The sequence below is a fragment of the Ruditapes philippinarum genome, unplaced genomic scaffold, assembly GCF_026571515.1.
Source record: "Ruditapes philippinarum isolate M1 unplaced genomic scaffold, ASM2657151v2 ctg1797_1_1_1_1, whole genome shotgun sequence".
NCBI classification, from domain to species: Eukaryota; Metazoa; Mollusca; class Bivalvia; order Venerida; family Veneridae; genus Ruditapes; species Ruditapes philippinarum.
This window is the reverse complement of record NW_026858597.1, coordinates 13,262-40,063: the sequence shown is the minus strand read 5'-3', so window position 1 is coordinate 40,063 and position 26,802 is coordinate 13,262. Positions and strand designations below refer to the sequence as shown.

Genomic DNA, 26,802 nt, shown 5'->3' with positions numbered 1-26,802 from the left:
TGTATGTCAACAAGGATGATTTGTTCCTTGTTCACCCTTGATTGGGAAGTTGAGGTTTATCAACAAGTGTGTTTTGTTTCAAGTTCACCCTGGAGAGGGAGGTTAGTGTGTAATAACAAGTGTGATTTGTTCCAAGTTCACCCTGGAGAGGGAGGTTAGTGTATAATAACAACTGTGATTTGTTCTAAGTTCACCCTGGAGAGGGAGGTTAGTGTATAATAACAACTGTGATTTGTTCTAAGTTCACCCTGGAGAGGGAGGTTAGTGTATAATAACAAGTGTGATTTGTTCCAAGTTTTCCCCTCAAGTCAGAGGTTAATGTTCATAAACAAGTGTGATTTGGTCAAAGTTTCCCCCTCAAGTGTTTGGTTAATGTTTATCAACAAGTGTGATTTGGTCAAAGTTCACCATGGAGTGAATAACAAGTGTGATTTGGTCAAAGTTCACCATGGAGTGAATAACAAGTGTGATTTGTTCCAAGTTTCACTTTCAATTTGGAAGTTGATGTATATCAACAAGTGTGATTTGTTCCAAGTTTCACTTTGGATTGGGAAGTTAATCTGTAACAACAAGTGTGATTTTTGTTCCAAGTTTCAACATTTAGCAGATGGTTAATGTATATCATTAAGTGTGCTTATTTCCACATTTCACTCTTGATTGGGAAGTTAATGTTTTTCAACAAGTGTGATATTTATCCAAGGTTCACCCTCAAGTGGGAGGTAAATGTTTACTTCTCTATGTGCAAATTTTGTGTTGTGCAAATTTTGTGTGTGCCTCTTCAAGTGTTTTCTGCTTATAAATATATATCAAGTCATATGCCTAATCAGTAATCATTACTAATGGGACCTTTCTTTTTCCCTTTCTGGTGAAAAATTTGCTTGTCAAAATTTCAAAAGAAATTTTTTTTCAACTTCAAGTAATACATGGTAAAAAATATTCAATACCACTGATTTGGGACATGTCGAAATGGTTCTGACGAAGAAAAAAAACCCTCTTCTTCTAATGAATGTTGACAAGCCCAATTGTGTGTTAGGAAATATATTATGTATAGGTATCGAAGTAGAAGTCTATTGTCACAACTAAAGCTGAATGGCCATTGTTAGTTCTGATCAGTAAATATGCATGAGGAACATGAAACCTGAATTATTTTATAACCTGTTTACATAGGACATCATGGGCCAATGGACATTAATTACCAGAATGAAGGGCTATTGAGATGATTTTAAAGTTTGTGAACATTCTATCCCTGTTGACCATATTTCTCTGGACATTATGATAAAACAACATCTTTTCTTATGCTTATATTTGGTGCTTTTTATATATCACCCCGTACATTGTAACCATATCACCAGGCCCCATTTGCAATCCAAAAAAACCGTATACAAATTATTTTTATCCGAATCAAAACAAAAGCCCTGAAATCAAATTGTTTCACTTTCTCACGAAAAATTGATTTGTTTTGACATTTTTGTCCTTACGATATGAACATACATATTAGTAACACTTTAAAGCCATATTTATAGTACTAGTAGTTTCCCGAACAGCTGTAAAATTCTTTTTACAAATTCAGGAAGGTCAGGGACTTCCTTTTTTCACAAAATACCTGGAAAAGGCCCTGCATCAGCATACAAGCAGCATAAAACATTTTACATAGAATTTTCCAACTCTACTTTCCGAGGTTGAGTAATGTTTGTAAATTTTAATGTGTACATTACCAGAGGTGACTTATAGAAGTCAGTCACTGCCAAATTGCTACCCTCCTTCTTCACCTTCTGTTTGTTTATCAATATCAGTTAAAAAATTACCAATTGATATCAGTTGAAAAAGAATGATATGTTTACCTGATTACAAAAGATTAATGGTTCTACCCTTCTGTGGTTTACACTAATTTGAAGAATTGCAACTGGCATGCTCCTCTGATCATGAAACTATCAGGGTATACTATAATCATGGAAGTTTACCTTTCCCTCTCTTATATAAATTGTAGTTGAAACAGCTAATTGTGTTCAAGAATTTATAAAATGTCTCCATTTTATTTTTACATGTCCAGTTTCTACAATTTATTAAGATGATAAAGATAATTTCTATATGGAATAATCCCCAAATAAAGGTAATTTTTGCGAGAACAATCCCAAAATAAAGGCTATTTCTGTGGGGAATAATCCCCAGAAGTTTATAGCATAGATCTATATACAATGTAAAAGCCATTGAAATGTCCACTGTCTTGTTTTGGTACACTTGAAACAGCATGATCTTTAAAAAGAGAAAAATAATTTAGGTTCTTGATTTCCATGATAACATCAACCTCAAAGTTGTGTCTTTTGCCATGACAGCATCTGCCTATTAATTGCAGAAATTGTCATGTATTTTGTTTCCTTGAAAACAACTATCACAAAGTGTAAAAAATGTTTTATTTCCATGACATCAACTACCTTAGGGTTTTCAAAATACCATGTGCCATATTTCCATGACAAAATCCACCACATAATTTAAAAAGAAAACATCAAGTTGCCATTTTTCCATGACAACAACTATGTGGTTTTACAAAATTGTCAAGTTTCAAAGTGTCATGTTTCCATGTAAATATCTACCTCATGATTTTAAAAATATCAAGTGCCTTGTTTTCATGAGAACAACTCACCTAAAAATGTCTATTGCCATTTTTCCATTACAACAAGTACCTCACACATCATGGTTTTAAACAAATGTCAAGTGTTCTATTTCCATGACAACTATTTTCCCAAAGTGGTAAGATGTTATTTAAATGAAATAAAATAAGTAATACAAAAGAAAGAAATTTATGGTCAGAGATATATAACCATGTTAAATAGATTACTTTTTTTTCAGCAGAGGTATTGTAAGTAAAAACAAAATATTTATAAGTAAATGATGCAGAATTCAAGTGATAAGGTGTATGATAACAATTATTGTGACTTTAAAACTTTAGAGAGAAAAATTAAGCACAGACAACATTTTAGATAGAATATCTGAAGAATGATAGCACCAAAAGATAAAATAATAATGATAAAAAATATAAAGATAAAGACAAACAAAAAAAAACATTAAAATCTATTTGAAGATTTTGAATTTCATTTATTAAGATTAATACAAAATTACATTCCCTTCATTTCTATGTAAACTCAAAACAAATATCAACTATCTTGAAGTGTATTCTCAGCGATCTTGAAGTGTATTCAGCACATTTAATAACTAAAAAATGGAAAAAAATAAATTCATGTAGATGATCCCTTTAAAGTTTGGTTGTTGAGGTGGAAAATGTTTTTCTTTTCAAGTATTTAAGCAATGTTTTGACTTTGGAACACTTCAGGTTCACGTGATGGAAGTAGCAAGAAATCTACCCCAAGTCGTGACAAGAATGATCGGAATGACCGAGGGAAAGACCGCAAGAACGAGAAAGGAAAGGACAAGGTTGAGAAAGAGGATACCAACAAAGAGAAGCCAAAGACTGAAATCACTGTTACCATGGGAGAAAAGTACGACCCTGCCGAACCTACAGAGGATATAACAGAGGTAAACATACACGTAATATGTCTCGTTCATATATATACTTTAACCTTAATGAATTCCTCTTGAATTTCTATTATTAGCAGTAAGTATGCCCCCCACAAAGTTTCCACAAATAAAGTTTTGAACTAGAATGACATAATTACCATGACTACAGATTGTAAAAACAAGAAGCTTTATTGATTGACTTTGTATTTTCCCCGCTAAAATAATGGTTGTTCTGAGTGCAAACTAAAATTTCAAAATGTAAAAAAATCGTCTTCCATCAGTACTTCAAGTTCTTTGATTTAGATAGGTGAACTGGCAAAACATGTAAATTTCAACTAATTTAAATTCTGAAAATAAAACTACAGGAAGAGGAAGTAGCAAAGGCTGACAGTGTAGCTGTAGAGAAGATGGAGACTGATGAGAAAGATGACAGTAAAGATGTGGAAATAAAGGAGGAAAATAAAGAGGAGGACCAGAAACCAAAGGAAATAAGCCTAACTGTGACAGTAAACAAGAAGGGCCGTTCTGTAAATGATGCTGATCAGGTAAAATTTTGTACTTCATTTTACCATTGATTTACTTTAACTCTTAACCTACTGTGGTTTTTGTGATTGGTTTGCCCTGCTTTAGTTTTAGCAAATTAATTTTAGTTTGATTGTGTAGCAAGCTATAAGCTTATTGAAACACTCTAATCCATTCCTGGAAACAACCTGTAGTAAGCAATGAGTGTAAAGTTTCTTTCTCACAGACACAATGTCTTGCCCCTGACAGGGTTTGAATACAAACAAAATTGTTTCGGGTGACTGCATATGCACAAAGATTCATCAAAAGGTTGAAGAAATGTGAAAAAATTGAAAATGGTTCAATAACAATAGATGAATTAGTCTGTGCAGAAAAACAGTGGATTTTACACATTCAGAAAAAATGGTATAAACATGTATTTGAATCGATTCAAACAGGGTCGAGTTTAAATATTGTAAGGGACTGTGAATGTTTATCTCAGGACCTTGTAATGAATATATCAGTTTAAAACAAACTATGTTTTATGACAATTTGAACATCAAACTAGCATAATTTATTGACAAATGAGGTAATACTGTTCAGTCACTGCTTAAAACTTACCTGCCAGGATTCCTGAACTTTACCTGTCAGGATTCCTGAACTTGCCTCAGCCATTCATATTTGCTGATTTTATTTGTTTAGATGATTTTCTGGTAAATGAAGGAATTAAGACCATGATATAGGACATTCTGAGGCTCTATGACTATATAAGGCACACTAAGAAAGTCTATACTTCAAGGAATGATTAATTTACTACTTTGTTTATCCTGGCATCAAAATGGCCGATAAGAGTTGTCTACCTTGATTCAAAACTTTAAATGCATTTATTTTCATAACCATATACAAATACTTATCATTTTACATGTAAGAACATAGAATGTAATCCATATTTACCTAAGACATAAGTTACTTTCCAAATAGTTAGCTGGCATTGCTGTATTTTATAATAATCTTGATGACCGGTATGACCTCTAAGTTTGTAAGGAGGGAAAGTTCAAATTCCTGGCACTTGGAATCTTTTTATGTCAAGTTCATTTTTCAAGCTATAACCATGATTATTTTTGGTACAAATATTAAGTGCATCAAGTTAGGCATGTAATCAAAGTGTTTATTGCATATTTTGTTATTTGTTAACTTTGTTAATTTACATTTTTCTAAATTATTCCTGTCAATATGGCTGCCATTTTAAGAAGTTCCCGTCTTTCCTGCCAGACTGCCAGGCCAAATGGAATGTTATGATTGGTCAATTGTGACAGTCCTGGCTATTTCAGAGTCTATATAAGTAGCCATGACAGGCTGTTTTCAGTTTGCATTTTGGCTTTAAATCCTGACAGTCGCGAAAACTAGTGACAAGAGCATTTTGTGGAACTTTCTTTTGTTAAATATAGCAAATTTAGTGCTCTTCAGAGTTGAACAAAGAAATTGTGGAATTAACTTGTTATCAATAAAAGTTGTTATTTGAACAGTTTTTGACTTAGCTTACAATATTAAACAACAGCTTGGAGTCTACATAGATAAAAATGGCTTACTTAGATGTAAAGGCAGACTTGAAAACATAGATCTTAGTGAAACGGCGAGATATCCATATCTACTGCCAGAAAAGGATCATGTTACTCGTTTAATCATTGAGAGGGTCCATAAAAAGCAGCTTCACAGTGGATTATCTCAAACGTTAAGTGAATTGAGATACAAGTATTGGATTCCAAGAGGTCGCGCTACTGTACGCGGGGTGTTACAAAAGTGTATATTATGTCGCAAAACGGAAGGCGGTGCATTTAAAATGCCGCAAATGTCAGCCTTGCCGAAAGGACGTGTGACAGAGGCTACAGCTTTCACGAGAACTGGGTTAGATTACTTAGGGCCACTCATGATAAAAACTAATGGGGAACCTAAAAAGGTTTGGATTTGTTTGTTTACGTGCCTTGTTACACGTGCGGTACATCTAGAAATCGTAATGGACTTGTCAACAGAAGAGTTTTTATTAGCATTGCGTCGATTTATTGCACAACGAGGGGCTCCAAAGGAAATAATTAGTGACAATGCAAGTCAGTTCAAATTGGCTAAAAATACTCTAGAATTAATTTGGCAGAAAACAATAAAATGTGATGAAGTTCAAAGTTATGTATCAGATTGTGGAATAAAATGGACTTTTATAGTAGAAAGGGCACCATGGTTTGGAGGATTTTATGAACGATTAGTTGGACTAGTAAAAAGGTCATTGAGAAAAACATTATGTAACAAGTTGTTGACGAATATTCAGTTACAAACGGTAATCAAAGAAGTAGAAAGTGTGCTTAATTCAAGACCACTTGTTTATGTTGACAGCGATATAAATTCAACAATTACATTAACACCTGGACATTTTTTAACACTTAATCCTAAAACTGGGATATTTGAAGTTGATGTTGATGAAAGTGATCCTGATTATGATCCATATGAAAGTTCAGCCAAAAGAATGTTAAAAATATGGAAAAAGGGACAAAAACTTTTAAATCAATTCTGGAAAATTTGGCATAAGGAATATTTGCTAAGCTTACGTGAACGAACTCAAACAATGTTGAAGTCTCATCGCATACAATCTATGTTTCAACCAAATGTTGGTGATATTGTTTTAATAAAAGATGAGATACCAAGGGGATCGTGGAAACTAGGGCACATTTCTAAACTGGTAATTTCAAAGGATGGCGAATGTCGTTCTGCTAAGGTGAAATTAGCGAGTGGAAATACAATTGGGAGACCTCTTAATCAACTTTATCCTGTCGAAGTCTCTGGGGAGAGAACAAACGAACAAAAAAAGGATACAAACATTCAAAAATCTAGGTCCGAACAGCCAGTTCTAGAGACAGAGAAACGTACAAAACGAACAGCTGCAGTAAAAGCTAATGCTAAAATAAAAGATTTTTATAAAAAGGATTTAGTATAAATGAAAAGATGAAACAAAAAGTGACAAAATTTGTAATTAATGCTTTCTGTAAAGTGTAAATAATGTTTATGAAGAATTTTATTGGATTTACTATATTCACTTACTTTATAATACTTATATTGTGCTTATATTACAGTACATAATTAATTTACATGATAGTGGATGTTACAATTCAAACCGTTTGGATTTATTTAAAAAGAAGTTAAATACAAAAAATACCTGTTTGCTAATCCACTGATAGAACTTCTTGCTTCCCCATATAACTTTCCTTTCAAGTAGGTAAATTTTTCAACATTTGATAATTTTTTGTTTTTGTGAACAGCACTTTGAAAATAGTCCCAAAATTCAATCCATTTTGTTTTATCTCCTGCGAAAGATATCATATCTATTTTTGGTAGTTTTACTGCTGACAATTTTTCGTATTCTGCCCTTTTTGCAAGTTCTTGCTGATTCATTTGTGAAGATATCAATTCTTGCATATTTTGTTGTAGTTGTATTAACATATGGGTGTCTGTATCTTCCTGTGGTTTTTCTTCTATTTTTTCTTTTGCATGATACAGCTTACTCAAGAAATATTTCAATTCTACATATATGTCCATTGCACTGGAACACAAACTGCAGTCATCATCCACAATCGTATCGATTTCATCGCTATCTCCCATTGATAATACTAGTTTTTCACTTTGCTTCTCTACCTTTTCTCGATATAAATTAATTTTGTCCATGAATGACGAAGCACTGTCTATTTTTCCGTTCAAATCATATTCCTCAGATTCTCCGGTTAACAATTCTGATGCTTTTTCAATTTCCTCTTTCAGTTTATTTCTAAAACGTGTCCATACGCCTTTAACATACCGCAAATTTAAATGTGAGTCCATTTCACTAATAGGTTCTGTGCTGTCAATTTGTTTTTCTGCCATTTCTTTTTTTTTTAATATCTAGACTTTTCTTTTACGCTTAACTTTTTGAACAACCCTTTCGTTAATGAAGAGCTGATGCCGAATATATTTTTACTTAGGCCTTTTTTTTCTTTTAACTCTTTTAATTTCATATAATTCCTTTTTCTTTTTTTTTTCACCTTTTGGCTACTTTTTGACCAACCCCTATTTTTTTTCTCTCTCTCTCTTTTTTCTTGCTATCTCATAATAACAACAAAACGATCATTATTTCCTCCCACAATTTTCTGGTAATTACAGTTTAAATGGGAATTTTATCAAAGCCTGGTCCAGTTAATGACATCAAATTTCAACGCCCAATTAACGACTGATCCTAACCCTTGTTTCAACTCTCATGATAACACTGGAATTTCATTCATGAATTCTACACCACTTTTATTACTGTATCTTTGTAGAAATATGATCTTGGAAAATCCCCAGTCTTTTCGCCTGATTTTTTTCTTCTTCTTTTTACTTTTTTATAAATGCTGTTTATATTTCTTTGTTGTAGTTTTTTGTCGTAGTAGTTATTGTTATTTTATACACTTCATTGTTTCTGTTCTATGATTTTTTTAAAACTATTTATGACTGTTTATGACTATCACGAATAATCTTCCAATTAATTCCATATATTTTTTCCAGTCGTACTATAATATTTTTTTTAACCCTTTTTTTTATATAATCCGTTTATTTACATTTTACTTTACAGTAATCCAGAACAATCCTCTATCCTCTATCCGGTTCGCGGGACCAATTAATGTAGCGACCCGTGATATATTATCTGTTTTTCCGCCACATTAAAATTAACACAGTTCAACTTTTTACAGTTTTTATTTTTCTACCCTTTAAACAGTTTTTTACAGTTCTATATTTTTAATTATCCAAAATTTTAACATTAATTTTCTTCTTTTATTCTTATTACTTTTTAGATGTTACTTCTACAAAAGTTTCTTTTTCACTCCCAAAAATCAAGGCAACGCCCAAAGTAAATATCTTTTGAGCCGTGTGCAAATTACACCAAAAAGCTACATCCAAAAATGGTGATGAGATTTCCTCAATTAACCAATGAAATGTCCTGGTAAAAATAACTATTTTTCTGGATATTAACAAAATTTAATGATCAACATTATTTTTTGTCCAATCACATTGTAGTATTTTTCAAATTTCTGCTTTGTCTAACTTTGGTTAATGTGTACTAACTAAATAAAATTCACTTAATCTGTCGTCTAACCGCAGTCTAACAAATTTCAATAATGCATTATATTAGGGAGGAGTTAGAGGTATGGTTTACACTCTGATTTGTAAAATGTTAAGGTTAGCAAAACAATGCCAACATAAAAAAGTCGAGGTCAGGTGTCTCTAAATGTGAGGATACAATCAATTGATTTATTACATAGATAATACATGTTGGGCACGCAGAGACAAATGATTACATAGTAACTTTTTTATATCCGTTTAACTCTAAGAAAAATGTCTCCTTATATTTTCCAAAACATTTTTTTTTTTCACTTGATAGGAATGAACTGCATTAACAATCATTGATATTAAGAATACAATGATTACATTTTTTGGCTGGAAAACTTATTGTAAATGGACCCCCTCCACCTGTAAACCTAAATTGATACACAGAAAAATAAAAAAAAGAACTGTTTTTCAAATGAGCAAATCAATAGGGATTTTAAATGTTAGTGAATAACTTGAACCTAATAACGAATTTGTATTAATTAATAATCTCTTATGTATTTTTCTCACATTTTCCATTTATTTTAAAAGGATATACACATTTCATTAACTCCATTGTTTTTACCTAATTGCATCACTGTTTTTTTCTCAGATATTTTATAGAAACATGATAGTCTTACTGTAGATAAAGGTATAAATTCTGTGACATTTTAATAAAAATGTGCCTGATTATATGTTGAAAGGGCCATTTATTTAGCTTATCTAAATGTGACATGTTAGAAACTTGACAAGGTGTAGATAGATAGATAGATTTATTTCGGCAAAGGAAGCATATACATAGTTGACAATATAACATAGGATAAAATAATGAGCATTATTAAATACTATATCACATACGAGTAAAACTATGACATGCTCACCAAAACCAAGGATAACACAAAAAAGGGCAAAAAAGCTCTTATTTCCATTGTGGTCCTTTGTATTGGCGGCATGACATAGAGAGGCAAACCTTAAAATAATCATGTTTAAGAATACTAATAAATCATAAAAATGTATATCACAGTCAAATCTTGAGTTAATGATACTCCTGTTTACAGCTAGGATTTAAAACACATTACTAAAATTGTAATAAGATAAATGGCAGACAATTTAAAATCCTGAGCCGAAATATGTAAAAACATGTTTAAAAAAAAATTTAAATACTGTTCATAAGATGACTTTTGATGGCAACCTTAAAACTTTGTAACCTGTTGATCTCCATTAACTTTACAGGTAAATCATTCCATAATTTAATACCAGAGAAAGCAAATGATTTAGAACCCTGGCCTTTGACCTTAGGTAGACAATATCCACCCTTTTGACTAAGTCTTGTACTATAATTATGAATGGAATCTTGTGAAATAAAGTGTTCAGACATGTAATCCGGAGATAGGCCATTTTTTATCTTAAAAACATGACACAACATTATCTGTTCAACTCTTTTGTGGACCGGTAACCAGTTAAGGGACTTAAAGTGGGATGGGTCAATGTGGGCTCTAGAGTCCAAGTCAAGTACAAATCTCATTATTTTGTTTTGACAAGTTTGTAACTTATTTTTTAAAGACTGTGTCAAGCTATTATACCAAACAGAGCATGCGTAATCATAGTGACACTGAATAAGAGACATAACCAGAAGTTTCTTGGTATGCTGAGTAAGAAACTCTTTCTTGCGGTAAAGAAATTTTAACCGAGAGTTGGCCTTCTTAAGAACAGACTCGGCCATGGCGCAAAATGACAGATTTTGGTCTATAGTAATCCCAAGATACTTGATAGATGAAGTTGATTCAATGGATGTACCAGAACAGGTTATATGCAGGTTAGATTGTGACCTAAGTTTTTGCCTGGACCCAAATAAAATTGACTCGGTTTTACCCAAATGCAATGACAACTTATTGTCCACTAACCATTGGCTGACCAATTCCATATCATCTGTCAATGCCTTTTCAACAACAGATAAACTTTTACCTGATACAAGGATACCAGAATCATCAGCATACAAAAGCAATTTATTTTTGACCACAGCTGACATATCATTTACATAAATTAAAAAGAGAAGGGGTCCAAGGATTGAGCCCTGAGGAACACCACATGTTATTTTGGAATTGGAAGAATAAGTACCAGAGACATCTACAAGCTGCTGTCTATCTGATAAATATGATTTGAACCAATTTAGGACGTCAATACTAAGACCTGATGCTTGCAGTTTCATTAAAAGAATGGAATGGTCGACTGTGTCAAACGCTTTCTGCAAATCCAGCAGCACCATACCAACAACATTACCTTTATCATTTTCATACCTGATAAAGTCTGTAAGGTGAATCAGACAAGTATCAGTAGAGAAGCCACTCCTGAAACCTGATTGAAATTTATACAGCAGATCTTTATCCTTAAAATAAGCTTCAACCTGGTCATAAACCACCTTTTCAAGGATTTTAGATACAACACTTAAAATGGACACAGGCCGGTAATTACCAACAGACAATTTGTCGTTCTTTTTATAGAGGGGAACAACTCTTGCAGATTTAAGGTCATCAGGGACTTGACCTTGGATAAGGGATAAGTTTATGATATGAGCTAATGGACTAGCAATAACTGGGGATCCATCTCTGATAAAACGTGAGGGTATACCATCTAAGCCAGTAGCTTTTTTGACACCTAATGAAGTTAAGTATTTAAGAACTTTACTTTCAGAAACAATGGAAAAAGAAAAACTGTTTGCAAAAACACCCTTGTTTGCATAAAAAGTATTAACAAAATTCGTACCAAATCTATGCATACTTTCTGGCAACTTTTCAACAAGTTTACATGCAACTGTTGTTATAAAATTTGTTAAATGATTCAGCAATAAGTTTCTTTTCAAAACACACATTATCATCTGTATTTAAACAAATATTTGAACTGGTTGAAGATGAACCCTTCTTGGAAGGCAAACCAAGATTTTTAACAGTTTTCCATAAAGAGACATCTTATAGAGCGAAAGGGCGGAGCTATCAGTGATTTAGAGAAATGCCTTGTTTTTTGTTGAAAAAAATAATGTTGATCATTAAATAGGTTAATGTTTAATAATACGCATTAACAAAAATAATTGGTCGCCTGCCTGTGGCAGGCTTGACCAATTATTTTTGTTAATACGTATTATTAAACACTAACCTATACGTAAACATCTAAAGCTTGATAATAAAACTATTAAATGTTAGGACAATGCCCTGTAAAGAATTTCTCTTGCGATTAGCGACACAGGGTCAGCAATACTTTGATTACTAGTCTGACTCATAAACCACTCGGCAACGCCACCACTTTGAATTTGGCATAGCCTATTTGGAGAATTTTCATACGAGAATACAATTATTGAGCTACTTGTATGACGAGTATAAAGCCTGATCAGATTTCACAGATGTGCACATTGGCCTGGCTCTATACTGGTAGCCCAGGTGATAATTTTTGTAATTGATATAAGAACAGAAGCAAAACTTAAAAAATATTAGTGTATTATTTTTTTTTCTCATCTTCAAACAGGTGCCTATTTTTTGTCAAAAATGATGTTCAAAAACTGCAGGTTCCTAATAAAACTTCATAGTGTTGATTCTTTCCCCATGATTTCAACAATTCCCAATTAAGCGCATGTGGACCTGTTTCCAAAAGCATGATTAAAAAAACAAACGAAGAAATCCAACAAAACAATGCATAGCAGGAATATCTGGTAACAAGTGATCTCTGGGAAGCATTAAAGCAGCACGCCTCCAGATTCATGATAATTTTCATGAAAATTTGAAAATTTGAAAATGTATTTAACAGTATAATATTGTGAAGTTAACAAAAGAATGCAGTTTACACATTATCAGTGACACTTACAACCCATGTTAATTGCCATAAAGAGGTCAAAATATGCAAAAATAGCATTTACTGCGTTAGTAACGCAGTAGAAATATAGTTATAAATACTAAAAAATCGGTCATTAATCGTACATAACTTGTAAATTATTACTAGAATTTTGAATCTTTATACTTTAAATAGAATCTTAGTACATTTTTATCAGGTTTGATTTTTTCGAAATATTTTTGGTCATCTGGAGGCGTGCAGCTTTAAAATTAGCAAAATAATATGTTTTAATGTATAATTTTAGGATGAGTCAAAGAAGATACCTCGGGAGAAGATGTATAAATGTAATATCTGTTCAGTGTCCTGTTATGATGAAGCGGTAAATCTTTTGTTTACTTATTTCCCTACCGCCTCTGTGGTCAAGGGGTTAGAGTTGGCGGCCGGCGGGCGGGGAAAAACTTTCATAACTAGTTTTTCATAACAGCCTTTTGATATTTAGTATACAGCATCAATGCATGGTCCCATACTGTGGGATTCGATTTCAGGTCTGTCGATTATCTACTTCCTGTTTGCCAACTCAGTTAAATTTTCAACATTAATTGTCAATGGTAGGAAATTTTCGTAACAGTTTTCTCAGCAACTACTTATCACAGCCTCATGATATTTGGTATACAGCATCAACACATGGTCCCATACTGTGGGATTCGATTTCAGGTCTGTCGCTCATCTACTTCCTGTTTGCCCACTTAGTTAAATTTTCAACATTAATGGTCAATGGTAGGAAATTTTCGTAACAATTTTCTCAGCAACTACTTATTACAGCCTTTTGATATTTGGTATACAGCATTAACGCATAGTCCCATACCGTGGGATTCGATTTCAGGTCTGTCGCTCATCCACTTCCTGTTTGCCGACTTAGTTTAATTTTCAACATTAATGGTCAATGGTTGGAAATTTTCGTAACAGTTTACGCAGCAACTTCTTATCACAGCCTTTTGATATCTGGTATACAGCATTAACATATGGTCCCATACTGTGGGATTCGATTTCAGGTCTGTCGCTCATCCACTTCCTGTTTGCCGACTTAGTTAAATTTTGACATAATTAATGATCAATAGATAGTAGGAAATTTTCGTAACAGTTTTCTCAGCAACTACTTACCACAGCCTCTTAATATGTGATTCACAGCATTGACATGTGGTCCCATATTGTGGGATTCCATTTCAGGTCTGATGCTCATTCTTTTCCGGTTTACCAACTAAGTTAAATTTTCCCGGCCTTTTCTGTCTTTGACCCATTTTTTGTTAGACCCTCGCAATATTGTTGAAATGTATGTTAGAGATTTCTTTCATAATTTTGGGAATGGGTCTGGGTCAGTTTTAATTGAAAGAAATGGGTGCTATGATGGCAATTTTTGGATTTTTAAAAGAAAAGTAATGACGGGACAACGGTCGTGAAAATCGATTTATTGGAATTGGTGTCCTTGATTATCTTATTGTTACTATGTGAACATGTTCCATCTGCGCATTGTAAATTTAATTGACTATTTTTTGGTGATTAATTACTCGGTGAGAATGATATCTAAAGCTGATATAATTGGGATTTTTTTGTTAACAATTGGGAAGAAATATCTGTATTTTCAATTCGGAAGGGTCCATTTATCGGAAAGAAGGAAAAAAAATTCTGTTAAAAACATAAAATAAAATAGTAAAATTAGTTCACAATTTATATTATACAGAGTTTTAGCCGACATATGGGCGGTAAGAAGCACGGTGATAAGATGAAGATTGTCATGTCATCTACAAGTCATCAGACCGAGCTGATCAAATCACGTCTACAAGCCGAGGAACATTTACGACAAATAGAGAGCAAGAAACGAACACCTGTAAAACAAGGGCCAGTTGGAGCTCCAGGACCTAAAGGAAAGGCATTGTAAGTACTTCGAGGTTTTTGTCCATATCATTATAACTATTCTGTTGGTCTGAAACCCTATTATGACGGAGAAATCTATAATGAAACAAGGTTAACCTGTAAATTTTGGAATATATATTTACCTCAGGCAGTCAGACGATGTAACATTCAATATCTCAGAGATCAAAAAATTCCACTTGTCAACTCATAATTACAAGTAGAATTTAAGAGAACTCGATGCAGGACGAGTAGAAAAATGTTGCCTTCACATTGGAATTAGAAGCTACTCCTCCTGCAGGATGAGTGACTATGAAAATATTTTTTCAATGCCTGTTTCTCTAGAATTAAATAAATCATCTATGTTGTCTTTAACAGGGAAACTCTTTGCAAGGTGTGTGAGAAGAATTTTACAGGGGCCTACAAGGATCACAAAGAATCACCTGATCATAAGGTATCTACTTTCACTTTTTCTTATATCCAGTTAGTTATAATATGTACACCCTGGTTTGTTAAAGTTGTTAAAAAATGTTGGGATTTCAGAAGTTTCCAGATTTTAGAAGTTCCGGAATTCAGAACTTACACTTTTGTCCACTTGATAGTTGTTTTCACATGTTAACTAATGAGGTGTACACAAGATTTATTTCATATGTCAATTAAAAGTTTTTGGCCAAAGGTTTTTCTTGACCATAAACCAGTCCAAGGGGTATACACCTGAGATACTCATTTAATTTTAGTTTAAACTGACAGTGATAAAGTGATTTAGTGAACATTGATTGTGTAACAGTAACAGGGCAAAGATGATTATGTTTTCTATGGACACAGTGATTTAATGTATGCTATAATCCACACATAGCTTAGAGAGGTCGTCGTTTTACTTATGCTTGTTTTTGCCTATAATAATGCGGCAATGGGCAGCTGAAGTCTCCCTCCACCAGTAAAGCTGGTCCTTTAAAGTGTGACTTAAAATCCCCCCAAAAATACAACATCCCAAATCCATTTATGTATTTATTGTTCTTTTCTTTAAAACCTTCTTCATCCTATTTTGTGATGGACACCATCTGTGAACTGTAAAATATCTGTGACACTTGCACTGTTTGAGACTCTGTACCATTCTGCTCAAGTTTCTATTTTTATATTTAGAGACTAAAGATACTAATGCTAAGATGATATATTGCATGCAATAATTCTTTGTTTCACATATTTCTATTCACTTGCATACACTGTCTCCAGATTTTTTATCTGCTGTGTTGCTATGGTCATAAGTAGATATATTGAGGAGTTTTGTTCACAGTTTATGGTATTATCATCCCAAAAAATTCAGTGTTCCAATCTACTTCACTATGTTATTGTGAATGTTCATTACTATGCTTTGTAATTGAGAGTTCTCTTTACCACATTGTCCTATTGAGTAATCTTTACCACACATGTAATTGTGATTATCTATATTGCACTGTGTAATTAATAGAGCACTTTACCACTCTTTGTTTCTTACGAGTGTTTTTACCACACTATGAAATTATGAGTTCTATTTGCTAGAAAGTTTATTATGAGTGCTTTTTACCACACTTAATAATTTTGAGTGCTCACACTTAATAATTTTGAGTGCTCTTCTTACCACACTGTGTTATCAAGATCGCCATGTACCACATTATGTATTTATAAGTCATCTTTACCATACTACTTTATTATGAGTGAGAGCTCTTTACCACGTTACACTTTAGCCTCATTATAACACTCATGTTGGGGTCCAATGTCTCAACACCGCGTTCTAAAGAGGCTCTCATTAGAACGCTCATTGCGAAATTACCGCATTACCCCACCCACCACATATATATATAACGCTGATTTTTTAGCTCACCTGAGGTGTCCGTCGTCCGTCGTACGTCGTACGTCGTCCGTTGTCCGTTCACACTTTTCAAACGACATCTCCTCTGAAACCATAAGGCAGATCATAATGAAACTTCACAGGGATGTTCCTTGTGTGAAGCCTTAACAAAGTTGTTCAAAGAATTCCATTCCATGCAGAACTCTGGTTGCCATGGCAACCAAAAGAAAAAACTTTAAACATCTTCTAGAAAACCCAAAGGGCTAGAGCTTAGATATTTGGTATGAAACATCTTCTAGTGAGTGTCTAACAAGATTGTTCAAATAAAAGCCCTGGGGTCAAAATTGGCCCCGCCCCAGGGGGGTCATTGATTTTCCCTATATGCATATAGTAAAAACTTAAAAAAATCTTCTTTTAAAGAACCCAAAGAGCTAGACCTAAGATATTAAGCATGAAACATCTTCTAATGAGTGTCTACCAAGATTGTTCAAATAAAAGCCCTAGGGTCAAAATTGGCCCCGCCCCAGGGGGTCATTGATTTTCCTTATATGCATATAGTAAAAACTTAAAAAAATCATCTTCTAAAAAACCCAAAGAGCTAGAGCTTAGATATTTGGCATTAAACATGTTCTAATGGATGTCTACCAAGTTTGTTCAAATAAAAGCCCTGGGGTCAAAATTGGCCCCGCCCCAGGGGGTCATTGATTTTCCCTATATGCATATAGTAAAAACTTAAAAAAATCTTCTTTTAAAGAACCAAAAGAGCTAGACCTAAGATATTAAGCATGAAACATCTTCTAATAAGTGTCTACCAAGATTGTTCAAATAAAAGCCCTAGGGTCAAAATTGGCCCCGCCCCAGGGGGGTCATTGATTTTCCCTATATGCATATAGTAAAAACTTAAAAATATCTTCTTTTAAAGAACCCAAAGAGCTAGACCTAAGATATTAAGCATGAAACATCTTCTAATGAGTGTCTACCAAGATTGTTCAAATAAAAGCCCTGGGGTCAAAATTAGCCCCGCCCAGGGGGTCATTTGATTTTCCTTATATGCATATAGTAAAAACTTTAAAAAATCATCTTCTAAAAAACCCAAAGAGCTAGAGCTTAGATATTTGGCATTAAACATGTTCTAATGGATGTCTACCAAGTTTGTTCAAATAAAAGGCCTGGGGTCCAAATTGGCCCGCCCCAGGGGGTCATTGATTTTCCCTATATGCATATAGTAAAAAGTTAAAAAAATCTTCTTTTAAAGAACCAAAAGAGCTAGACCTAAGATATTAAGCATGAAACATCTTCTAATAAGTGTCTACCAAGATTGTTCAAATAAAAGCCCTGGGGTCAAAATTGGCCCGCCCCAGGGGGTCATTGATTTTTCCTATATGCATATAGTAAAAACTTTAAAAAAATCTTCTTTTAAAGAACCCAAAGAGCTAGACCTAAGATATTAAGCATAAAACATCTTCTAATAAGTGTCTACCAAGATTGTTCAAATAAAAGCCCTGGGGTCAAAATTGGCCCCGCCCCAGGGGGTCATTGATTTTCCCTATATGCATATAGTAAAAACTTAAAAAAAATCTTCTTCTAAAAAACCCAAAGAGCGAGAGCTTAGATATTTGGCGTAAAACATGTTCTTATGGATGTCTACCAAGTTTGTTCAAATAAAAGCCCCTGGGGTCAAAATTGGCCCTGTCCAGGGTTTATTGATTTTCCCTATATGCATATAGTAAAACTTAAAAAAAATCTTCTCTTTAAAGAACCCAAAGAGCTAGAGCTAAGATATTAAGCATGAACAACATCTTCTTATCAGTGTCTACCAAGTTTGTTCAAATAAAAGCCCTGGGGTCAAAATTGGCCCCGCCCCAGGGGGTCATTGATTTTCCCTATATGCATATAGTAAAAACTTAAAAAAAAATTCTTTTAAAGAACCCAAAGAGCTAGACCTAAGATATTTAGCATGAAACATGTTCTAATGGGTGTCTACCAAATTTGTTCAAATAAAAGCCCTGGGGTCAAAATTGGCCCTGTCCAGGGGTTATTGATTTTCCCTATATACATAGAGTAAAAAGTTAAAAATCTTCTATTAAAGAACCAAAAGAGCTAGAGCTAAAATATTTAGCATGAAACATGTTCTAATGGATGTTTACCAAGTTTGTTCAAATAAAAAGCCCTTGGGTCAAAAATGGCCCTGCCAGGGAGAGGGGGGGGGGCAAAAGTCATTGTTATTCATTATTTGTGTATAGTAAAAACTTAACATCATGAAATATCTTCTAATGGGTGTCTTCCAAGTTTGTTGAAATAAATGCCCTTTGGTTTAAACTGGCCCCGCCCTGGGGGCCTATGTTCAGGTGAGCGACCCCAGGGCCATCATGGCCCTCTTGTTTTACTTACTGTTCAATGAATATCAACATTATCTTTTTCTAAAACAATTCAATGATGTAAACATATATTATATTCACAAATAATACTAACTATATTTAAAAGAAACAAAAACTTTCGAAAGAAAAACATAAATCATGAATGTAGTGTAAACAGTTAGCCATTACTGTAATGTCGTTTGATTAACTAGGGGACACAACTAAAGCTGGACTGTAAATTACACTGTAATCTACAGTCCAGCTTTAATTGTGTCCCCTAGTTAATCAAACGCCAATTACTTCCTGTCTTGGTCGCTCTATTTACAGTGCAGGATTTTAAATCGATTTTGGGCTTGTGTGGGTTATTTAATTCAGCGAGGTTTACATGTCAAAGATATGTGTATGAATTTTAGTTTGTTTATACTCACCACCGGTTGCCCATGTCACAGTTATGATATGAATTTGAGATTTTGGAAACAATTTGATGCCTGACTGATGGACAGGTAAAACAACAAAAGAGCTGATAAATGCTTACCTGGGCATGTTTTTCACACCTTGACCCTCATAAATGTTCTAATAACAATTGTTTATTGTACTTGACTGTCAAATTGAACAAGCTTTATAGCGCGCTATAAATCTAGATCTACTTAAAAAAATTTAAAAAAAAATTTGGGAGCCAAGGTCTATGAGCGCTATACTGAGATTAGCATTGTAACGAAGAGCGATATATCGAGGCTACAGTGTACGTAATAATGAATGATCTTTACCACACTGTTTATCATAAGTGCATGTAATGGTAAATGTTCTTTTTACTGTACTGTGTAATCATGATTGTTCTTTTAATATTACCACACTGAATGGTAATGAGTGATCTTATCTATACATATTGATCATGTGTGAGTGCTTTTTACCACTCTTTGTTATTAAGAGTGTTTTTTTTACTGCTCTACGAGTGTTCAGTGTTATCATCATCACTCCACTATTTTATATGTCTTACTGGTACCTCTTATTTTACAATATAAAAAAAACACTTTCTGATCTGTTTTAACCTGGGATTGTTTCTTTTTTTCCCCTATGACAATGATCAGGCCAAGGAGGACCGCAGCAAAGCAGGCTGTAAGATCTGTAATGTGTCGACTTTCAGTACATATGATGGTTTTAAGAAACATCTTCAGAGTGTATGGCACCTCAAGGTATAGTGGTTTTTTCCCTTTGTCTTTTTCACCCTTTAATACCTTTTTATCCTTTAGGTTATCTTATTGGTACTTTTCCCCGCCCGAGACTTTTGGAAGCGTGATAGGACACCCCAAAACTATTTATAGCTGTTCCAGTTTTTCCATCAAAATCTTGATTTATATGCCTATACTATTCTTGTATGTAAAGTAAATGGTTTAAAGGTTCTATGTATATGAATAAGGATCTCAAAAACCCTCTCATATCTTAAACTTCACTAAATAATTGTTTTACTTTTCTCAAAGGTATTTTCTTTTGCTTTTGGCAATTTGATGACAAATGATCAACAGTTATTATTGTGATTTTTCAAGTCATTTCTTCTTTGTGTTTTCAATATTGTCCTTGCATTTTCTTGAATGACACTAATTTGGTGGATTAAATATACAAATCAAATGCGTTAACTTCTGTTGTGCCGGCTTTTGGACAGTTTATATATAATTACCAGTATAGTGATTTGATAAATGTACCTTTGTGACCTTGTATATTTGAGATATGAAAAGTAAAAAAGAGGGCTTCTAACTTTATTCATTCTGTTTACAAAAGAATATAAAACATTAGTCAAACTTTCAGTTGGTATAGTAACCAGTGAACATATCTATCAGGATATGAATATGTATAATTTATATATCTTCCTTGAAATGTAACCCTGATCTTAACGGAACTCCACTGAGGTCCAAAAGTCTTAAAACATAAAATTATATTTTTTACACAGATCAACTGGGGCACTTAAAACAGAAATATGTGCAAAAGATAGTTAAGAAATATACCAAGAGACTAATTGAAAAATGTATTTTGTGCAATTCTTAGCCAGATTTGAATGAAAAGCATTGCAACGCTTTTGAATATTTGGTCACTTGCTAGCAATCTAAATAATCATTCTTGAAAAACAAGAGTGAACAAATGATTTGATCGTTTGCACACTACAGTAGTTATTGGTCTAGACTTATTGATAGAACAATAATCCCAAAAAATAATTTCTAGACTAGTCATGTCTAAAAACCTATGTGGAGTCCCTTAAAAATATACAAAAAACTCTGTGTGCATTACTTTTACAGGATTTACAATTATACTGGTAATATCTGAATCTTAATTATCTGAGAGTTGTTCAAATTTCTTTGGAGAAACCTTAAAGATAATAGTTTTGAGAAAGAAAAAAAAAGGCCAGTAAAATCAACTAGCATGCCTAGAATAATTAATGCCTTTGGCTCACAGTTAATCTTGAACATAGAGTCTAATGGTAATTTGTCTGTCACAGCTAATTCAGAATTCATGTGGGATTGGAATTTGGTCACTTGTGGAGAAGTTGTTAATTACTGGTTAGTTATCCAGATAAACAGATTAGGTCGGTCAACCACAGAGATATGGCAAAAAAATGAGTTAAAATCAGTGTAAAACCAGAAAAAAAACACATTTGTTTATATCTCATTTCATATTGATACCAGAAAATGAAGCAAGAGTCTTGGCCTGAATGTAAACTATGTGCTCAGAAGTTTAAATCTCCAAGGAAGTTTGTTCAACATTGTAAAACTGACCATCACATTCAGGTGGGCAATTCATGCATCTGATTGGCTTAGTTCAAATTTAAAATTGACTAATGGCATGCTTTCTCTTGGAAGACTGGTACTAGAATATGCTTTAGAATTTCTAAATAAAGAAATCATGAAAACTTTCTTATTATTGAAATATATCCCCCCCACCCCCTTGTGGGAAAAATAGCTATCGAAAGTTGGTAGTCATGAAGAAATTCTATCGACTGTTTGGATACTTGGATTTTTTCTCAAGACTAATTGTCCAATAAAATCAGTAATAATAAAATGTTGTGTTTTTTCCACATTGACACCATTAACAAAAGAAAAACAATATTGAGCTGCGCCATGACAAAACCAACATTGTGTGCTTGCGACCAGCATGTATCCAGACCAGCTTGCGCATGCGCACAGTCTGATCAGGATCCATTGCTGTTCGCTGTCAGTTTTTCTACATGTAATAGGGTTTGTAAGCTAACAGCATGGATCCTGATCAGACGGCGCAGGCTGGTCTGGATCCATGCTGGTCGCAAACACACTATGTTGATTTTGTCATGGCGCGGCTCAATTATATTATGGTGGCTTGCATGCCTGCTAGCTCCTAAGAGTATGTGATCTTTAATTATCATGAACAATTAAGTAGACTGTCAGAACATCTTTAAAAGTTTTTAGGTTTATGAAATACATGTATTTGAAATATTGTTAAATTTCTCGGACAAGATGTTGATGAAAAAATTCCTTATTTATTTTGTATATTGATATATTGGTGTACTGTATATAAATGATTGTATATTTGTTGATGATAGAATTTGGATAGAGTCAGTCTGTTTTGTATTTTTTTTTTCATGTCTCGTAAACAGAATAGGAAGAAATTAAACAGTGAGGATGATGATGAAGAAATGAGTGAACTTGTTACCTTGGATACCGTAGGTTTTGATGATGATTCTGTTGTAAGTAACTATGTTATAATAAAAAAATTACTTTTACATAATATAATGAAGTGGTAGTTGTAATTGATTACATAGAGGATATTTGTTTGTTGTGCATGTAAGATCGAACTATATTTCACAGAGTAAACACCAGGTGTGATATTTTCACGAGTGGGGTAGCCACGAGTGAAAATAAAATGGCTGGTTTTCACGAATGAAATATATTTCAATCTTATATGTAAAACAAATAAATTTTCTTTTTATTTCATGCGTTTTAAGTGATTTTAAGTAATTTTTACTGATTTTGCCGCGTAACGTCGCGCATTCTCCTTTGTGACGACATCACATCATGACGTCACATCATCAATTTTGAAATATAGTTCTGTTAAATTTCTCTAATTTTGTTACATTTACAACATGATGTATAGTGACATCGATTTTCTTTTCCTAAAGAAGCAAAATTTACGCATGACGGCATTTATTTCTGCCTGTTATTCCATTTAGTTATGATTTTCTTTTCATCCGCATTCAGATATAGTCCGGCTACAGTGAAAATTATATTTTATAAATTTCACTAGTGGTTTATCAGGATATAATCATCTGATATATTACAATAAAACACTGGAAAGCATGAAATAATTTTTTCTCTTGAGGTGAAAAATTTATACAAAATGTATATGATTTTCCTGTACCCTGCAGAAACTGAAGGTGTTTAGCCTATACTATCAGTATAGAGCCACGCCAGCCTGTACATCTGTACAGTTTGACTAGGATCTATACTTTTGGCTGACCAACTTTAAATTTTCATCTGGATGTCCCCAAAATTGATAATGGGCAGTTCCAGTATTAAAAGCTGGATTGAAAAAAATTTAGTAGTGTAGTAAGTTGAAGTATTTATAAGATTATTTAGTTTTTCATAAAAGCATGTGCCGCTGCCCAGTAAACACAAACCATCTTTCTTTTTTGTTATTTAGCATATGACATTTATGTAGTTTTACATACATGGCTGCTGCCAATTTATGAAAAAATCTGACATTTTTCGCACATAAATGAAGTTTGCTGTATTTTAGATTTGTTATAAATATTCCTGACAGGTATCTAAATGGTTTTTTGCAATATTACCCTCACCTAGGTTATATTTCCCAACAAACGTTTATATAGGACCACATAACATGTCAAAATTCTTCATAACTAATAATATATTATGTTACATTGTATTAACTATTATAATATATATGCCCCATATTTTCTTGTAGAATGCAGAGAAGAAAGAAAAAGAAATGGAGACTGATGTAAGTTATATTTTAAACAGCAATATTTTGTGGTAACCAGTAGTTACTAGAAACTTTTAAATATTGTCATTTGCGGAGAAATTGGTAATTACTGGTTATTTACCCAGAAAAGCTGGTTAGGTGGTTCCATTGCTGAGATATGACAAAAAATGTGTTAAAATTGGTGTAAAAAGACACCCGGAAAATTGGTGTAAAAAGACACATGGAAAACTTGTGAACAGTCCCAAAATTTGCTAAATCTCGTAGCACCTTTATCTATGTTATCTTAGATTTTTTTTTATGTTTTTTTATGATGGAACGTTTTCTTGAACCTCTTATCAATGGGTTGGGTTTCAGGTTCATGGGTCAAAATCTCTGAGGCTAAAATTCAATAGAAATATTAGAAGTGAAGATGTTAATATTAGAATGAACTAGAAAAAGTCTATGAATATTTATCTTAGTTTTAATATTTAATTTTCTGCATACTTTTATCTGTTAATCTATATTTGTTCATCTGAGACATGGTCTTGTAGATATTGTGTATTAGATAGAATATTCACCCCATAAATACTTAAAGGGTCCCCCACCTCCCTAACTTTTCCTTATAGTATGGCCATGATTTTAGCTAAATATCAGGGCAATGTTGGGGTGGTCTTAAAGTGTTACAAAACTCTTTTAAAGATATACTGTCTCATCCTTGAGTAAAATAATTTAATCAAAGAAATTTATTGAAATCTATGAATATCTTATTGAATATGTCTAATTTGAATAAAAAAAAAATGAACTGTATTTTGGACACTATGTTTCCTATTACAAGACAAGTAAAGATGGTCTTTTCTTAAAAGAACTGCCAGTTTTTTTAAAACACTATATATTTATATTGTGACCACCTATAGTGTGTTTTAAACATGACAAACTACTTTGTTTAAAGTCAAAACATGTTTATTAAATATATTTACAAAGAGACTGTAGCAATTATCAAAATTTTCTGATATCAAATTTGAGCATAGTATATCTTTAACATTTTTAATTTCCCCCGTTTTCATTTCAGACAACATTTGCTAAACCACTGGCTGTGAGTACTCCTATACCAAAACCTACCGAGAAACCGGTGAAGGCGAAACCGGAAGTACCAACGCTCTCTAAGATAGAGGAAGATATAGAAATACCAGATACATACGACCCTAATCTGGCTCTAGGTATGTTAGGATTTGATTTACAGTCATACCTGTAGTTTTAAATAGAGAAAGGGCATTATGTTATATCCATGCTCTAAAACTTTTCCTGTAGAGCAGAAGCAGGTTTGTCCATCCTCCCAATCATTCTATATATTGTCTGGTATAAATGTTTATTGCGTTAAAGCCCCTATTGTAACAAAAAAGCTTTTCCCATTTGTCATGGAAGAGCAGTGTTTATTTTAAACTTTGTCTAAACACCGTATGTGAGTATCGTTCAATGTTTATGCTATTTTACTGTTATTTCTGATTAAGATTTTAGCAGTTTTAACATTTTTATGATGATCTTCACACTCACCCTTTTTTGAGAACAGATGGTTATGGTTTAGCATTATATAACGTTATGGGGGTTTTATTTAAAGGGTATAAGTCTATATATTTTTAACATTTTTATAAAATTTATCAACAGTAAAATTACATTGGTTCCATTATTATATGGTTGATTCCCGAAAAAGTTGTAACATAGAATGTCGCTGTTATTTAACACACATGAATAATGTACATATAAACAGAAAAAAATGTTCTGGAACAAAATATTATCTTGCTATTTTAAGTATGGTTTCATCAGTTTTACAATGACTTTGTGGATGTGCCACTCGCTTTAAGGCAATTAATTACCATATTAATTTCATACAAGCATTTTGGCAGTATTTCTTTTTTACATCCAACCAATAATTTTTGTATCAGATATATAGCTTTATTCACTTTAAGGAGAATATTATTTAGAGTACAGTTGTATAACTATAGTGGCCTGTGTTTTGTATTTAACAGGTCAGAGATATGTGGTTCCAGTGTCCGGTTTCTTCTGCAAACTTTGTCATAAGTTTTACAATAATGAGGCAGCAGCCAAAGTTGCTCACTGCCAGTCTGAAACCCACTTTGAGAGACTTAAGGTAAGTGAAGGAAGGTGTTTTACTATACTTGCTATAAGATATTTTGGCTTGTGAAAATTATAACAGTACTCGTCTGGAATCCTGCTAATAAGACCTCATTTGCCCTACAATGGATTATTTCAGACATGAATGGGCACCTGAGTTGAGGCTCCAGCGTTCTGTAATCTAACTGGATAGCTTCCTCACATGAAATTATCTAAGGTCCCTTGCAGGATTCAAACGCACAGCAGTGAGGAGCAAATGATTGATGTTAGTGACCTTAACCTCAAAGCTATTTATTCCAAACTAGAATCTTAACTGGCATGCTTTTCTTTGACATACACTAGTTTTATGTGAATAACAAAATTATTAAATCATCTGTTTTCAAAGTTAATTATGTAGGACTACTAAAGTAGAAGTTAAAACACTTGTTGCTTTGGTAAAACAAATTAGTACATATACTGTAAATAAAATGCAGAAACTTCTATTTTTTCTAAACCCAATGGAATTTTTATATAGTGAAACCTGTTACAAACTGAAATGAAAAAATATGAAGAAATGGCTATATCAGAGGCTAGAAGAACAAATCTACTCAAGTCAATATTGGTTGCCTCTTATATTTCATTTGAATCATTTTACCATATATAAGCCTTTTGCCATCTGTGTCAAGT

The 26,802-nt window shown here is 33.1% G+C and overlaps 1 protein-coding gene across 3 annotated transcripts in view; it reads left to right on the top strand.

Moving 5' to 3' along the window:
* LOC132753688 (trichohyalin-like) overlaps positions 1-26,802 on the top strand; it is a 44,028-nt gene that overhangs the window by 14,848 nt on the left and 2,378 nt on the right. Inside the window, exons 5-15 of one of the 3 annotated variants that reach the window (XM_060744181.1) lie at positions 3,329-3,531; positions 3,879-4,058; positions 13,277-13,351; positions 14,711-14,904; positions 15,259-15,334; positions 20,154-20,258; positions 21,741-21,842; positions 22,685-22,774; positions 24,010-24,045; positions 25,076-25,223; positions 26,031-26,152. In XM_060744181.1, the coding sequence (XP_060600164.1) occupies positions 3,329-3,531; positions 3,879-4,058; positions 13,277-13,351; positions 14,711-14,904; positions 15,259-15,334; positions 20,154-20,258; positions 21,741-21,842; positions 22,685-22,774; positions 24,010-24,045; positions 25,076-25,223; positions 26,031-26,152 (1,331 nt within the window). The remainder of the gene's footprint in view (positions 1-3,328; positions 3,532-3,878; positions 4,059-13,276; positions 13,352-14,710; positions 14,905-15,258; positions 15,335-20,153; positions 20,259-21,740; positions 21,843-22,684; positions 22,775-24,009; positions 24,046-25,075; positions 25,224-26,030; positions 26,153-26,802) is intronic. The other 2 variants (XM_060744182.1, XM_060744183.1) reach the window with 2 other exon arrangements.